General features: G+C 41.2%; 1 protein-coding gene across 7 annotated transcripts in view; it reads right to left on the bottom strand.

Annotated features, from left to right (window-relative positions):
* Nucleotides 1-9,590: 9,590 nt before the first annotated feature.
* The window catches only part of TCF12 (transcription factor 12), a 175,413-nt gene continuing 166,783 nt past the window's right edge, over nucleotides 9,591-18,220 (bottom strand). For 3 of the 7 annotated variants that reach the window (XM_082322642.1, XM_082322640.1, XM_082322639.1), the window contains 3 exons: nucleotides 16,947-17,179; nucleotides 13,528-13,681; nucleotides 9,591-11,853 (listed from right to left, as the gene is read on the bottom strand). In XM_082322642.1, the coding sequence (XP_082178768.1) occupies nucleotides 13,539-13,681; nucleotides 16,947-17,179 (376 nt within the window). In that variant the 3' untranslated portion in view covers nucleotides 9,591-11,853; nucleotides 13,528-13,538. The remainder of the gene's footprint in view (nucleotides 11,854-13,527; nucleotides 13,682-16,946; nucleotides 17,180-18,220) is intronic. The other 4 variants (XM_082322641.1, XM_082322643.1, XM_082322644.1 and 1 more) reach the window with 2 other exon arrangements.

Raw genomic sequence — 18,220 nt, forward strand, 5'->3', positions numbered from 1 at the left:
GGCAAGGTCAGCACGTCCCCAGTTAGCAGGGCATTACCATGCCCAGCTGAGAACTTACATGGAACCTGACAGCAGTTACCCTCTTTATTTAGCCTCAAGCTATCAATGGGCTGTCAACACAAGCTGCAGCCAAACTGTTGTACTGGAGTGTAAAAACACAAAGCATGGCTGATGAAGCAATAAATGAAATGAGTAGGCAGAGGTGGGGGCAACAACTTTGCCTCTGTCTTCTAAACAAGTGTAAGGACTACAAAATGTACAATGCCAAATCTATGGCATGTCCAGTGCAAGGCATGAGAGAGGCGGGGAACTGATATATATGCTGCCCCTGTATGTCTCTCAAGCTGGCTGCAGCTCAAATGTGATTCAGCCTCAGATCAACAAAGAGCAACTGTACTGGATTCACATGCACCAGTTGCAGACAAACACTCAAAATACCTGTACACCGGTTCAACGCTACTGGAGCTATGTCCAAGCAGTATTGTCATTTACACAGGCAGAAACTGAGCAACAATTCTAAGGAACTTCCCTTCTGTTTTTCAGACTCCGATGGAAATGGATGGGAGACATGATTGGTGTTCCTAATCATCAGTGATGTGTTTTATAGAGATCCACTTCTGTAAAGGCTTCTCTGCTGGGTGAAATACAAGCAAAGAGGAAAAAAAAAATTTTCTCCAATTCCTTGTTAAAAAAGGCAAGGAGGAGGCCCCAGAATAATAATCTCTCCTTTACAGCTGAGGTTAAGGCAGACAGAAATGAAAGGACTCACCAAGGTTACGCCACACAGTCAGGATTTAAACTCAGAACTTCAGAATTGAACCCCAGTGCCTGAACCACACATTCATTTTCTTCTCTGTATTCCCCCACAGTCTTAGGCCATGTGGCCACTATTGGTGAAATGAAAAACAGGTGCAGATCCATGAACAGATGGGAGACCAGCCCTGGCTGATCTCTGGAGGATAATACAGGGTTGTTTTCCAGCAAAGAGGATTCCAAAGAACCACAGAGGCAGCACCCCTGCCCTAAAACTGAAGCTGCTCTGCCTCACACTAAATGTTATCTCCACCAGCCCAGCAAGTGGGAGTTTTGAGGCATGGTCTGTTGTCTGTCAGCAAAGGACACTGCCTTACTGACCTCTCAGACTTGCAATATTGACGTCTCTGTTTTTCAGGCATGCCTATAAAGATCGTAGAAGACTAATTGCAATTCCATTCTTTGCAGTAACTGCAGCCAGTGTTTCTAAGTTGCTGAAACATGAAATTTCTTCCCTTGAGTAGACAACTTTGGAATTTCTAACCCTCAAAAAATGCCATTAGTCATATGCAGAAGCTTTCTCTGGGAAAATCACTAGTGATATGGGAGAAATCAGCCAGGTAAGATGGATAATATATTTGTTCTGGGTCCGTAAGGACAGATCTACTTTTGATTTCCAGTTCATGGGGAGCTGATAGCTTACTCCACAATACGTGGTTAAACAAAGAACTTGGACTGCTTTTTCAGTGGTAGAGTGATAGTAGATAACTAACAGGGCAATTGCCTGGTCCTAAGCACAGGATGGAGTGCTAGGATGCAAAGTACTTCCCTGCCTTGTGTGACCCACAGATACAGTCACTGCATGGCACAAGAGGCATTTGCCCTGTGAGTGTCACCTGACACATCAGCCAAAGTATTAGAGAAGGCACGGCAGTCCTCAGTTTCCACAGAGCACGTATCAAACCCAAGAGGACAGCACATGCAAGAGGACAGGGTATGCTTCATCTTAGATACTACTGGTTTCAGCCTTCTCATAAGTTTCTTTTGCTTCTTCCAAAAACACTCTTTTAGTGCTGTGTGTGAGAGAGATTAGTTGTCCTTCCTAAAGCTGCTTTTACAGCAAAAATGTATGTCCGCTTGTGCCAAGAAATAAGACCTGACTGTCCTTAGACTATTTAAATTGGGTGCACAAAACCTGATTTGCAACAGTAGGCCAAAAACACACTGCTAACATGCATGTATTCTGCTTATGCTAAACTGTAAATCAAATCGGTTGGGAAAATCTATCTTATCCCAGTTTTAGTCAGATTTTGAAGGAAAACATTCTCCACAGATGACACTAATGGAACTTAACAGCAAAGACCACCCAGGACACTGGGAATCTCAAAGTGCTTGGCCTGAGGTTCTCTGATTTGTTCTTCTCAGCTTCATGCATGTTCTCTGAGAGACAAAAAAGAGCATTTCCTTCATTTTGAACTTGGATTTATCTTCCAACCGAACATTCACGAAAGCAGCTGGCCCCAGAGGTGGAATGTTCCAAAACTCCATTTGGAGCCAAGTACGCACATTATGGAGTCAGTCATGACACCACTTTATAGAGAACAGACAATGAGTTTTGGATCTCCTCAGTACCTTTCCTCCCTGCAAATAAGTTCCCTTCCCCCATTCTTTTGGAAACATCTCAGTCTGTATTGGAAACAGAGGATGTAATTTATTTTTATCGCCTTCCCTGTCAAACTGGCCAACTGCCACAGGGTTCTGCTTTCAGATGTAGCAGGAGGCAGGAGAATCACAATGAAGAACCATTCATTTCAGTGGCTCCTCCTCTGTTTCCTTATCTTATTTTGAGGCTACCTACTGTGCTATCTTATCACTCTTTCTAATCCTCCAAAACTTCTCTGCAACTTGACCCCTCTGCAGAAACAGCTGACCTGCTTAGAACTCCCTGCTTCTCTACTCCTGCTCCCTCCCTCGCAGAGCAAGTTGCTCCTTCCTTTGTTACTTTAGGACTCCTTTTTCACTGTCTATCCTACCCCCTCACTCCTCCTTTTCCTAGCTCATTACATTGCATTACATTTCCTGCTGAATGTACATTCAGCTGTGTGGCCTCCTTGGGGTATGCTTAATTTCTCACTGTCCAGCCTGCCCTTTGATGTCTGCTGAAGGAGGATACATCTTCTCCATCTCTTCACATGTGCCTATTAATTACGCTCTTCAGAGAGACTGTTTACTGACTATCACTCTGTTTACAGTTGAATACAGCTAAACATTTGGTCTTCACAGTTCCCCCTCTTCTACACCACCCACCCAGTTTCTTCCCAATTGTTGCAAAATAGATGTCTCCAAATCACTTTATAAAGTCACAGATGGAACGTACTTAGGTTTCCACACCCAGCCTCCTGCTCTCAAACACTGTTTTTGCTTCACTTACTTACAGAGAAATAAAGAAAGACTTTATATTGGTATTTTTGTCTTCAGTTCTCTAAAAAAAAGCAGCAGTGAGGCTTAACAATTTGACCTTTCTGTTGCACATATTCCTACCTTGGCTATTGTAGAAAACCCAGAAAGATCTGTAAGCATCAGACTTATGACCTGTGAAGAAATAATACAAACTCAGTATGAAGTATAGAAGTATGCCCACTGAAATGAGAAGGGCTATCCCACGCATAAACTGTGCATATGTCTTCATGGGATCAAGGGCCCTTGGGCAGAGGGAATTTTAGTAGGCGGGGGGGGGGATAAAAATTACTGTCGTAAATGTGTAGAAGAGAAGAATTATATGGTTATAATGCAGCAATTCAGATCTAAGATGAAAATTCCTTCAGATGTCCTTCTCATTCCATATGGAGCTTAAAATATTACAAAATAATATGAAATAAATTTAAAACAAATGTGGACTAAATTATGTTTTCTCCAAAGAACAGATTACTGTCAATCTTTTGCCTTAGAACAGTATTTGGGAAAAGGAAGGAAGCAGATACCTCAAAGAGTTTAGGAATGGATTTCTGACAAGGTGTATGAAGCTCACTGAGTGTGAGCATGAGCAGGAAAGAGTGAGAGGAAGGCTGTCAGTAAGAGGGTCATGCACTTGCACAGTTCAACAGTGGAACAACCCAAATACCCAAGACCATTTCATCTGTGTTTTGGCATGGCGTCCTTTTCTGCACGGTTAGAGATGGCTACCTTTCCCATGGGTGAGGTTGCAGGCTACTTTCCAATTTCAGCTCCTGTTTTTAGTGCCTGTTACTTTACAGGTTTTAACCATGGGAACAAGTTTTCCATCCTGAGAATTCAGGCTGAAATCTTTCAAGATTTTCAGCAAAAATAATCCAGCCTTTCCAATAATTTGTTTAAGAAGAACTGCTGGTTTGTGCATATTCCTTTTTTGTTACTGTTACTGAAGAATTTTACTGCCCATAAATTTACTGCTCAGGAATTAGAATGACAACAGAGTCTGATCTGTGTTTGTAGGTCCTTGTATCGGGAATGTTCCTTTTCATTGAAAATTGCCTAAAAAAGCTACTGGTTTAATAAGCATGTGTTCAGTATAGGCTTATTAGATTTGAGCTGACTAAGACTTCCCATGCAATTACTCCTCCAGCCCTCAGGTGAGTGTCATGCTGCATGCCAGAACTGAGAAGAAGGACTCGCGCTCTATTCTCCCGTCCCAGGTGCTCTCTTCTGCATGCTGAGGAGGAAGAGTCAGCTGCTGCTTTACCTAAAGGAGGCAGCCCCAACACTGGGCCTGGAAGGAACAGAAGCCAGCATGCATCTGGCTGGAAGGGAAGGACCAGACCTAGAGCTGTAAGCCTGAAGGGACAAATCCTCAAGGATGGGCAAGGTGCTGGGGAAGAAGTGGCACGGGTAAGGGAGGCAGAAGTGCGACGCTCCGACACTAACCTGTGGATGCTGGAAGGGACCTAGCGTTGCTGAATCTTAACAGTGCTCTTCATGCTGGAGCAGTGAGCCTGCACCACACTAATCATTCCATTAGTTAATTAGCAGAGGCATGTACCTGGAAATTAAAAGTTTTAAGCTTGCTTATGACTGATACAATTTGGAGACGATATCTCATGCAACAGAAACTAGGGGTGGGGTGGGGCAGGGCAGGGCAGGGACAAGGGAGGAAGGAGGTTCAGGAAGACCTGTGGAAGCAGGTACAGACAGCTCAGTTTACCTAGCCTTCCAGTTGAAGCGTCAACAGTTACAGAAACAGTAGAATTAACCAGTGTGTGGCTGTGGTTATTTTTCATCAGCTATCCTGCGTATGCAAAATAGCCACACCAGAAAAACAGACAGCGGAGCTTAACAGACACGTCATTTTTGGTTTCATTCACACTCTTTTCCCTGATACTCCTGTAAATGCAGAATCTGTTTTTTATATAAAAAAAAACTTCATAATGAGAGCTTTATTGACACATTTGTTATACTTCTATGTAACAGGATAATGATGACCAGCTGGCTACAGATAATGAAAGGCACTAATTTATATTGGGTTACTACCTTCCTATTCTGTAGGCTGTCACTTTTTTTTTTTCATTTTTAGCATTCTTGCCCTCTTGTACTTGCATTTTATGATGCTCACGTTTACTATTCTTGCATGCTAGGAAAGGAATGAGCATTTAAAAAGCTTTGTTTAATTACACTTTCTGCTATTAATTAGTCATGTAAACAAATTAAATGGACATTTAATTAAATGTTACCCTTTTGAAAGGGTAAACTGGAAGCAGAGCCCATCGACTTAAAACTGATACTGCATGCATTTATCTTAATTAGTCAGGTAGTGTTAGGGATTAATGTACTTTAGCTGTTATATTCATAATCAGATACATTAGCATTTATGTCTTTGTAGCATACAGAAGATCAGTTAAGATGTGAGCTCTCTTCTGCTAGGTACTGCACAAATAGAACTTGAAGTGTATCTGCAAGACTTACTTCCATTCTTTGTCACCTTTAAAAGAAAATCTTGTGATACCCTCTTCAGCTTTCGCAGGTGTAAACTGACCATGCTGACAATTCAAAATTTCCCCTACCTCGTCATTTTATATTTGTATATAGGAGATTTCTCTCTTATAGAGCGAGTTTTCAGTATTTTGAGACGGGGACTTTTCGTTCTAGCACATCGGGGTTGTAGTCTGAGTGAATGAGGCTGATACAGTAAATATCAAGCCCACAAATGCCCCAAAGAACTCATTTGATTTTGAAAGCAGTTATTTCGGTGGTCAGAAAAAACCATTTGGGAGCAGTCTGGAGCACCTAATCTGGTTGTGCAGCAAATAATTGGCTATTTGGTGTCTTTCCAACAAACACACAAACGAGGGCTAGTGATTAATTCTGCTTCTGTGACGCTTCTGATGCTGTTCATCTCTGCTCATTTATGGGTGCTGGGGAGTAAAATGCGGAGCAATACTCTACTCCTCAGACATCTCATTCTACAGATGAGTTTATAGCCTCATGTTTGGAGAACTTTTATAATGATTGCTACGGACTCATTCATGTTCATCAAATTTCTTCCGTTGTATTTGAATATAAAAGACAAACCTCCTACAACTCCACCGCAAGTATTTCTTTTTCCGTTTTGCATCCTGGATAGAGATGATGTGCATTTAATGCAACATTGTGTGTCAGAACTTCTGTGAGTGTAAGGAACCACTTAATTTACTTGTCGATAAATAAGTACTCTAGCAAACTAGTAAATCAGTCTGTTCTGGCATTTCCAGGAGTCTTCCTTAGCCATTAAAATACACTGAAGGGGGACAGAAAAAGCCTCAGCACAAAAATAAGAAAGTAGGGCCAAAAATCCACATTACCAAGTTAGCAAGACACCGTTGTGTTCATTTTGTACAAGAGTTTAATGTCGTGTCCATTTACTTTGAATAATTTCCTCCTGGATTTTTTTTCAAAGAGCTGAATTGTTGAGTTTTCCAAAACAAATATAACAGTGTGGTATTCAGAGCTTTGATGGAAAGAGATAGCTCCAGCTATAGGATCTGCATGGGCTTCTCATGCTTTTTTGAAGTCCAGGACTAGTGGGGGTCTATGTCTAACATAGCCTGAATTTTGAGTTATATTGTCAATTATTTTCTCATCTGTTCAATCACATTTGGCAGCAGTTACTGTTCTGACTGATAGAGTTTATATTTAATTCCTTTTATCTATATACATTTAGGTGATACTGTTAAAATTACAGTGGATCTCTCCTGAAAATGGTATTCTTGTTTGTCTAGTTTACCTGAAGTAACCAGAATTCCAAATATTTAGCTCAGCCACTGACTTTCTAACAGATCTGCTCTCCAGGATCAGTTATGAACATTTTGAGAGAGATTTTTATGTCACTTGGTATTTGGTACAATTTTTGTTAACACTTCTTTTTGTTTTTATTTAACAGATGTTGTTAATTGCATCAAAACATTTGAAAAGTCAGGATGAGGAGAGAATTGAACGGGATTCTGTTTACAACCCAGACGATTTGCAGTTTCGGAGCCTAAGGCCTGATCTGTGCCGTTTATGACCAATACAAACAATCCCAGGTGACCGCAGCCAAACAGCTACACCAGCTGAAGTCACACTGAACATGCACATGCAGTTGCTGGCGGTATCAGTTGAACAATATATTCGTGTCCTAACCAGGGAATAAACTCACAGTAGTTTGCAATGGCATCCAGGCTGACAGCGGGATTAACTTCAGTAAAACAAACTATGTTTAAACGGTACAAAACACCCGCTGCAAATGGCACCTGCCTTATCTGCTCTTTGACAGCAGAGACCTGAAGGGAAGAGAAGAAAGGATTGTAGCAGTCTCCTGTTAGCACCACTTTCCCGCTTTCTGGGAAACTTTTCCCTTGCTGCACTGGGCAGGCGAGCAGCAGGAGGGCAGGAGCTGGGGCTGCGCCCCTCCCCAGGGATGCGCTGGGCTGCGGCCCTCCATCCCTGGGTTAGCCATGCCCCATGACTGAGGCAGCTGCATTGTAGCTCTCAGCTCTGGCCACTTCTTGCCTGCGCAGAGGCAGAAAGGTGTCAGCTTGCTTATTCATTCCCGTTGGGCCTTCTTGAACCCCACTCTTGAAATGCTGCCAGGCTTTAAAACTGGGACAAATGACTTCTTCCTTTTACAGGACATTTTAGTAGCCACAGGTTAGGTATATTAGAAAGCATATGGTATTAGTGTTACAAACAAAAAGCAAAGTTTGCCATCCGGTATCTAGGTTGTCTTTTACAGACTGTTGCATTTTTTGTTCTGCCATGATTTCCAGATGCTAATGGGGAAAATGTTGATGTTGATTAATTATTGGGAAAATGTTAGCTCTTATATAAAGAATCCAGAATCTTCTTTTTAACAGCATCAACTTAGTGCTGGAGGAAAAAAGAGAGAGTCCATTTTAAGCTCTTCCCAATGCTTACAGGACGTACAGGAAAGCTCTCCTACAGTATTTCAAATGCTCATTCTAGCAGATTGTATTTAACAAAGGTATCCCAACATGCATCTCTTCCATACCAAAAAAAAAAAAGGGGGGGGAAATGGAAAAAAAAGGAAATGTAAAAAAATAAAAAGAGGTTGAAGGACTTGTGATGACAAAGTACACGCAAAGAGGGCAGCAGAAGTGTGGTAAAGATGAAGAAGGGGAAAATGTCATTTTTACTCTCTCTGAAGGAAGTGACAAACTTGTAGTAGGTCTCATTCAGAAAAGGGGAGAGAAGCGATGATGGAAGCTCAAAGGCTTGATTTAGTATTATTATTGGAGTAAATTAAGTTGGAATTGAGAATGTGTGCTGGGGAAGGCACCAGAGCACCTCTTCCACAGCTACTACTAGAGGCATCCTAAAAGACATACTTACATGGCTGAGTCTCGCCTCCCATATTTGGCCAGACCACATTAGAGATTTGCCTGGGGTAAAAGCGCTGGCACGTTAGAAAAACTTGCCTGCATATGCACACTGACAAGTCTTTTCCAATGCGAACGACATCTCAACATAATCATTAGATTTTCTAAGGTTACAAAGGACAGTATCAAGAGTTGGAAACCACGCAGTACGCACCAGCCACACTGACTGACATACACCACATTCAGTTAAACAGCATAACTTTATATACGTATGTGGTATCTCTATTTGCTTTTGTCTTGGATGTGCTTTTCCCGGGGATACTTGTTTAGAGAAGAGTTGAAAAAACTCAAAATTCTACAAAGTCTGCTTGTTACTTGGGGTTTTTGGCTTAAACCGTTGTGGACAAGGAATTGCATGAAGATCTCACCACTGTCTGCATATCCCTTGGACAAGTGTACACTTCCATTTTCTTTTGTTTGCACTCGCAAAGAAAAATTGTAGAAAACGTGAAAATTTTCATTTCAAGCTTAAGCTACAGACTGCTTCCCCTCCCTCTTTTTTCATAAGACCTATGTAGATGCATCAATGAATTCAGAAGTGACTCAGCACTGAACTTCAATGCACAAAAGGGGCTTAGATCTTAGCAACCTATCTTAAGGACAGGCAAAGTAAAGGAAGAAGATGTAGCAGGGGGCGCATGCCTACAGGATCAGCTTCTGCTCCCGGTTTGCTGTTTGCTTGTGCAATCCCCTTTCTGCGCAGCAGCAAACGCAGGTTAAGTACTGCTCCTCCTCAGCTCGCTGGGGATTTCTGCGTTGGCTTCACAGGGAGCAGCCACGCCACTTCTTGTGCCTGCAGCCTATGCTGCGTACCTTGAGAACGCGCGTTAGCTTTTATTCAGGTAAAGGCAGAAGCTGGTTTTGCCGCTGTTTTTCAAGCAACTCATAACCTATGAGGAGAGAGAAATTTAAAAAACTCACTGATTTACCATGTTAAAAAAAGATGGCACATTTATTGCTACATAAATGTTATATACATAGTGTTTTCTGTTACATTGACAGAAATTTTTTTGAACTTCTTGCTGCTGGTTGGAAAGGTTTATCAGCAATACCTTGAAATTTGACACAGGGTACAAATCTGCAATAAACCAACAATGGAAACTGGAGAACAAGATGAGAAGCAATTCATCTCGGACAATTAGCTCTTACAATACTCCATAGGTACTACACGGTATGCTAGAACCCTACTATGGTCTTACAATGCTATTGTAAATTTCTGATATTAATGAACAGGTTATGGTAAATAACCCTACATTTTTACTACCTAATATAGTAAAATAAAGTAAGAAACTTTTTACTGAAAACTTTTTCGATTTCAAAAATCTAGAAAGAGTAATATTTAGAATTCAAGAAATTTTCTTACAAGATTATTGTATAAAAGACTAGCTACAGTGAAAAATAAGCCAAATGTTTTTTTCTTTCTATTTTATGAAGGAAAGCTTCTGGGCATACTGCAAAGTCTAATATAGCCAAAAAGACAACAAGCTTAGAAGGAAAAAGGCCAGGCAGTGGCACGTGATCACTTTCACACGTCATAAGCAACAAATTTGTTTAGCTGATAAACACTGAAATGAAGAACAAGGCCACAGATATAATCAGGTGTTATCTGACGATATATGCAAATTAAAGTAATAGAAATGAGTCCACTAATTCCACAAACTGTTTTGTTAGGAACCATCCAAAACGTGAGCTTAAATTCATTAGTTTATTTTAACAATCCATCTTTTGTTCTTCCAAATCAAATGACTTCATAAAAATTTTTGCTTTGTTCCTGTTTTGCGTGCGAACCAATTGCCAGTGATGAGAGATGCACTGTATAAACAATAGCTCGGACAACCTTGGCTGAGGGAATCTCCTCCCATGGTCATTGCAGTGGAAGACAGTTTCCATGGGAGTTCAAAGGGATTTTAACCATTTCAACACATCTGTGACGAAGGAATACTTATGGACACTGTTCTGGTGGAGAAACATTTAAAGGTTTAATGCTAATATGGCTTGGGAGGGGGTCATTTGTTTGCATTTGATTCACACTATTTTTTTTCTCCACTGACAAGCCATACAAAAATGACAATTAATGTATACAGTAAGGAAAAACTGCTGACCATTGCTCTTATGTTCCATTACGTAAGTAAGCCCACCTTACTGGCGGTTATATCATCACACTACCTGCCACGGTGAATTTCGGATTTTACTATTCACCACAATTACAGCCTGAAAAAAATCTCCTTTGTATTTTAATGCATTTTGTGCTTACGTACAGCTAACACTTTACATGTACTATATGTAGTACTTACTGCTCGGAAAACAAAGCAACTCTAACAAAGTAGATTCTCCCCACCCAATTTACACTTCACGTTACAAGCTTTACTATGAAGCCTAGAAGCCTAAAAAGGTTTTGTTTATAATTAGAAAAAAAAAATGTTTGAGGAAAGTCTGAGGGAAAATAAAAATCACTTTTTAAATCCAAGAAATGTTATGGTCACAGCATCGCTCCTGCCTGCAGCCTTCAGGAGGCCTCTTACTGGCTTGAAGCACGGAGCTCGGTATGGAAGGGTGACTGTGACCATAACTGTTCAGATTACCAGAGACCAAAAATAACGTAAAAAAGCTATACCAAGGAATAGTTTCCTATTGCATGGAAAACACTAGTCATATGGCAAAAGGAGAGGAAAGGACGACAAAAGACTTTTCCCTTCCTTTTTTAAGACACTAATAGGTATGCTGGGAATGCTACGGGTCGACGGTTGTCACTGCTTTGTTCTCTGAATGTGAACAGCTTTAGTAAATGCTGGCATCCAGCTGAAATTTTATCAGCTTTTAACATGTTAACTTTTCCCTTTATATGTAGACCTTTACAGTTCCATAACAATAAATAAAATTTGTAGTTACAATGCATTTGTCAATTCAGTTTAGGCACAAGGCAACTTCCACAATGAGTGGAGAGATCACAACAGTCTCTGATTGTGCAGAAGCGACACACTGCTTGCAACAGAATGATATGTTCAGAGTATTTCATGGGCTGAAATTCTATCTGAAGATCTTGTATCTTCGATCCTGATGCAGGTGTTGACCAGTAGCTTTGATCATAAGATTGCATTTGGGTTTCTTGCTTCAAGTGTTTTCTCCTGTCAGGTTTGTGTCTTCATATAATGTTAGTTGTCTGTGTCCTTGTGAAGAAAGGTCACCTTCTGTGTATCCTACCAATAATTCTGGAATTCTAGAGAGGAAGTTGGGAGAAGACAGGGGTATTAGGAAAAGAACCAACGAGAAGCAGAATACCAACACTAGAGAACTGATTTAAACTGTATCTTAGCGCATTTTCCGTCAGTTAAGCGCAAAAGAAAATCAGTTTGAGAGGCCTTGAAACCCTTCTACCCAGAAGTGTCCATACTGAATAGGATGTATTGAACAGTTCCCTCTCGGGAACTTCTGCTGGGACTCTCTGGAGATGGGAGAAAGAATACGCTGCAAACCTCAGACCTTTGGCTTGTGTTTGACTTTGTTGCCTAAAATAAGCAGGAGACAGTACCTAATTTAGTCGCTACTGTTGAAGGTACGCATTGCCGTATACCTAATGAGCCGTGCAGCCTTTTCACGTCAACGTCACACTTTAGTCATCTGGCATAGAGTCATTGCTATTACAAAAGCAAACGTAACAGCAAACTTCTGAAAGTGGTTCGTTGCATCAACACGGCAAGAACAGACTATCAGTTCTGCTGTAAATCAAGAATTATGTGATGATTTAGAAGTGGCCTATTGCTCTGGTATGAAATAAAACAAATTAAAGAAATTCAAAGCACCTTGTTTTCCTAAGAAGAAAGCCCATTTTGTTTATGAAGAAAGAAGCTGCCTATAAGGGATGGGGAAAAAGCACTGACTCAAATAAGGCTTGGTTTCAATGCCATCTTGCTGCTTTCTAAGGAACACTAGGGAATAATAAACTTCCATGGGATACATTCTGGCAAGATGCATGCCTTTACCTGAAGCTAAAATAGAAGCAAAAGTCTTTATACACAGCAACAAAAAACCTGCCAAAACATAAAATTTAGTAAAGTTGCGGATTAAAATAAGGGCATTGAACCCCATCTCTTACTCTTTTTGAAAGTGGCAACAGCTCTACTGTTTTAAAAGACATGGAATACTCCATTTTTTTCTTCTCAAAATCAAGTTTTTCCCAATGATTTAAAAAACCCAAGTAACCAACAACATGTAATAAAGCCAAAGACTCACCCTCCTGTAAGGCCTCCCCATCAGCATGTTTGAAATGAACTACTGCGTATTGGGCTACACGGGGCTTTTGCAAACACTGCTTTATCTTGCAAAGCTGGAAACATTACTTTTTAAATCTTGACTGTCTTCACTAATACAGATTGTGAATTAAGATAGTTAGCAATTTCTGCTGGGCAAATGGTACGAGTTAGAATGACTGGCCTTAAGCCAGACAGCAAGTCGCTCTGAGATGAGAAGTCTCTCTAACTGTTTGTATCAGCACTGGGAAACAATACACGGATTTTTAAATGAACTAATGTGATATTTAGACCATTTAAAGATGTATAATTCATCTCTATTATGCTTGGCTTATCTAGCAAGCTGTTAACTATTCCTCTGATGTCATGCCAAGACGGCCACCTGAGCCAAGAGATGTAGCCATTGGCAACAGCGCGTGGAAATGAAGAGACTTTAACGACAATTTCTTGGGGGTTTGTTTTATTATAAAACTAAACAAATCTGCATGCCTTTGCTTATGCTCAGAGATACGGAAGTACTTAGCAGCGTAAAGAAGTTTGGTGCTAGTGGCAGCTCGGTAACTAAGAATAAACATATCCAGATCTCCCAAATTTTAGCCAACAAAAAGCAACGAGAGCCATTCCCCTCTGGAGAAGAGACGTACCTGGCTGGTGTTCACATATGACCCATAGGGTTGGTAGTTTCACTCAGGCCAGGGTGGCTTCCTGGGTGCGGTGTTGGCGGCTCTGCCGATACGGCAGAAACTTTTTCTTCTTCCCTTCTCTTAAGGCAGGCTGCTTTAGGGTTTAGGTTTCGTTCTGTAACAGAAAAATGGTTCTTAACATCCTACACCCGGATACCGAGGGGGATATCGATACAGTAACAACCATAGTAAAAAGAGCTAGGCAGCTTCCCTCTTCTAACTCCTTATGTCCCTGGGCTAAAATGCAGGTGTCTAAAGCTGCAGACAAGCACTACGCAGAATCCTACCAGGCATCTCCTAAACTGGTACTTTTTTTAAAAAAACAAAACCAAAAAACCCCAAGCTTTACTAGCTGCCTACATACACCTTCAAAAAGACTTTCAAAAGTACCTCCCTTGTCACCAGAAGTTGCTAAAGTGCAAAATGAGACCTGGCTGTAATTTGCAATGTAATAGAACAGAGATTTCTGTGCTTTGTTGGTATGTTGAAGTCACACCAACCTACGGACATCACACCAGTTGTAGTAATGTTACTGCTGCTTTCTTCACCTTAAGCATTAGCCTGCTGTTAGAACAGGGGAGGCAGAACGTCCTAAGTCGATAGCTCTCTTCGTACCCTCAAGTCTGTGCCATCGTCTTGTGCCCATCGTGCTTAAATCGAAAGAATATGATGACACTCGCACAGAACAGAAGGATTATTGTTTTTAAACCATATTTCCTCTCACGTTAAAGCCAGTGCTTTATAATGGCCAGTTGTGGACCAGCTATCAAGGTCTTTCCATCAGTATGTTTCCACTTCCCCAATCAGCTTCAACAGATGTAGATTTGGATTAGTTTTCAAATAATGACAGTCCTAAAAGTCAACTGTTTCTGTTCTTCAAAATGGCTTTTCGTGAATCAAAATATAAAAGATGTAAATCGCAATGGCCAGAAAGACACACAAAAAGCACGCACTATATTCTACCATCAAATTTATTCACGTTGAATTTAATCAACGTTTTGAGGTATTTTTCCAGCTGTCAGTGAATTCTGTGTTGCGGTTTAAGATTGCCGATACAATTTTAACTGTCGGGAGACTGCCAAAACTGAACAGACAGCACAAGCCCTTCTCCGGCTCCGCACGGGCGCCCCTCTAGTAACTGCAGTTTGCTGACCCCTCTGCGTTTTCCAAGGGGTAGAATCTAGCTAATCTGCCAGAGGCGATTTTGGACGGACTTGCTAATTCTGCTTTCACCCAAGGCATCAACAACAGCCTCCTACTGCATTTCCTAAGGATGAGTGCTCCCAAAGAGTCTACTGGAAAAAAAAAAAAAAACCTGCTAACTTTCCTTAATCACCGTTTTCTTTGTTTAAATGTGGCTTGCCTTCAAGTTTTAAAGGAGATTTAATTATGTGGGAACTTTGAAAGGAAGTTAATTTACAGTGATTTAGGAAACAGAGATAAAAATGCTAGCCTACAGTTAGAGCTTAAAATCTGATGCGTTTCATTTTGAATAGCACCAATCACAAAATGAGAAGCTTCATCACCAGCAGCGGGAGGAAATTGCTTATGCAATTCTGTCGCGCCCTGGTGAAAGCTCCTGTGGGCGCACACAAAGCCCCGGTCCCTCACGTTGAGGAAGAGGTGCAACGAAAGACGGGCGAGAGCCAACGGGGAACACGGCCTCTCTCACAAGAGGCACGGCGTGCTTGCGATGGGCCTCCTCAAACGCACCGAGAGCGGAAGGCGAGATGTAAAGGTGAGGAAGGAAAAGCTCTCCGTTTACCCTGCCTGTCGCATAGTCCCAATTTAACTCTAAGTACATTTAGAAAGACTTCTACCAGAGACGTAAGGTTCAGAAGCAACCTCTGACCAAGGCAGAAGTGATGTTATTAATTTTCACAGAGCTTTCTGTGGATTACAGAAATCTGTAAGAGCAGGGAGATGGACTTGATGGTTTTTAAACAGTAAAATACATGCTTGATTAACGTTATTCTGACTTCTTCATAATATTCAACCTTCCAGACTATGGCAAACATTTTCGACCAAAACAATTCCTAAGATCAAAGTCTCGGAGACGCTAAAATAGGGCTCTACCATGGCACTAGCTGGTGTCTCGTCTGCAGAGTACCGAGGTGCTCTGCGTGCCTTGAAGAACTCTGACTGGAGACAGCGCCTTTCTGTATTAAAACCTGGGTCAGTACAACTCCGCCTGAAAACACAGCATCTCATCCTTCCTGCAAAGTACCTCAGCTTGCATTAAGTGATTCACTTTGTCACTTTCAATAAACTTGTAACAATTGCTTTGATCTCCTGTGCAAAATGCAAGCAACAAATTAGGAAGTGGAAGTAAAAACAAGGTACACAAAAATAAAACATTGACATCCTTCAGTGACATCAGTGATTCAAAAATGCAGCACATTAAGCAAATACGACCACTGACGTCATCCACATCTGAAAGACTTTGCCAGTCACTTGATGCGCTTCCACCAGTGAGGCACCACGGAAGATGGTTCTTCACTAGGCCAAACCAGCAAAACCTGAGGACGCTCACCCGTTGAAGTGCCAGCTACACAGAACAGAGTCCCTCAGCTGGAAGGGACCCGCAGTGAGCACCCAGTCCAACTGCCTGACCAGTTCAGGGCTCACCAAAAGTTAGGGCAAGGTGCCCCAGAACTTCAACGTGTCTTTGACACAAGTTTACAGGGAGACTAAAAGTCAACTGTAGCTTCACCACCACACGAGCATGGAACAGCTGAAGAACTAAGCACGATTCCTAGAACTACCTTTCCTTAAGAGAGTGAAGTGCACACAGAATTCTTCCTTCTGCACCTACCAATAGGCCTATTCTTTCTCTCCTGAAAAGATTTAAAGGAATTAGGGAAAGAAGACACATGCAAACCCAGCCCTGATTCAATTAAAGTAGAAGTAGGTTTCCTTCCTCCTCCCCAGTATATGTTTAATGCAAAAACCTAAGTAAGTGCAGTTAAATTCGCTGCATTTTAATATTTCAATTATGTGGGGTTCATCTTAAAGTAGATCTCTTATGTTTGCTAAAGCTTCTGTACTACTAAATAAGTGCTTGTTACGATTTAAAGCAAGATGTGTCCATATTTTAATTAATCAATTTACCTTAAAAACATAGCTGAAGAGATGGCTAATTGCACAGGAAAAAACCCAGAAAGATCAAAGTATAAACCTAATTACCCTCCTCCCCCCGCTTTTTTTTTTTGTTCAAAAGTAATTCTTTGCTTTTCCTAAAGACCTTCAACATCGTTACAGAACAGCAGAGACACTGTTAGTGACTTGTGCATCCAGTTGTGCAGATTTCAAGAGGCCGACGCTGTTCCGCGACCAAAGCTACCACGCGCACTGCCACAGCACGATGGCAGGCTACTGACCTCTCACTTGCTGCTCGAGACTGAGGATGACTGCCACAGCCTGGTGAAGAATAAGCAGTTTCGTCTGTGGTTTTTCACTCTTCAGATGAAGCTGACACATACGGCCAAGTTCTTTAAATGCCTCGTTAATATCTCGTACACGCAAACGTTCTCTAGCATTATTTGCCATTCTCCTCTCCTTTTCTCTTTCTATTTTCTGCTCTGGGTTTAAATCCTCATCTTCATTAGTACTGCTGCAAGAAAGCATAAATAAAGTATATTGAGATATCACTGGTATTTCAAACAAGTGATCCTGCTGCTGGCTCAAAATTTTCACTTGATGAAATTGAACTTCTTCCCACTTAATCTATTTCATATTGAAGTAGATTTGGATAACGAAGAAAGCGATAGATATCAGTGCTTAAGTATTCAAGGTAATTCTTGCTGTTCCTGCCTTTTCCTGGAAATAAACGTTAAATGGTTTCTGCCTGAAGAATACCCCCAGAATACGGCCTACAGACAGCAAACACCTCTAGGAAAAGTAGTGGCAACGTGCCGCCCCTTGAAGCAAAAGATGCACCCAAACTACCCCTTCACTCGGTTACTGATGAATGTTCAAATACTTAAGAGAAAACTCTGTCATCTTGTCAGGTGAAGAATCAATAATTTTCGACAAATAGTTTTTGCTCGTTTCCAATATATTAGCTTATATAAAAAGGCATTCAAGCAATTTTCAATTTAATGTACTTATTAAAAATTTTTAGTTTAAGACCTTCCTGGCCAATTTTGGAACCATTTTTTCTTCTAATACCCAGCGCAGAGCTGAACAGTTATATTTAGAATTCCTGTATCCCTTCAAATGATCGTATTAAGTGGCACAGACTTTTTTTTTTTAATATAGGACTGTCCAATTTAAGTCAAACTGTCCAATTTAAGCCAAACATCAATTGAAATTAAGCTCTACCGAAATTAATACGCTAAATGCCATTAGACACGTGATAGTATAGACTCTGGTGCCTGCAAAATTCTGATTGTTTTCTGTTCTCTCAAATTTCAGTGCTTGTGTCAGGCCTATCAGGCAGATCCAGAAGCATTTTACCCGGTGGTCAACGCCAGGTTTTTTGTCCGTGGCTGGGAGGGGAGGCAGCATTTAAAAAGGATCTTGACCTAGCGCATCCACCCCAGCCCCCGGCTCATCGGACTGCCGCTCTCCATCACTACTGGCTCACAGAAGCGCAGCCCTGGCCCAGGTACAAAGTATCACAAATTTCCAACACTCTCCCATCCCCTGTGCT

This window comes from Platalea leucorodia, assembly GCF_965183815.1.
Source record: "Platalea leucorodia genome assembly, chromosome: 9".
Lineage (NCBI taxonomy): Eukaryota > Metazoa > Chordata > Aves > Pelecaniformes > Threskiornithidae > Platalea > Platalea leucorodia.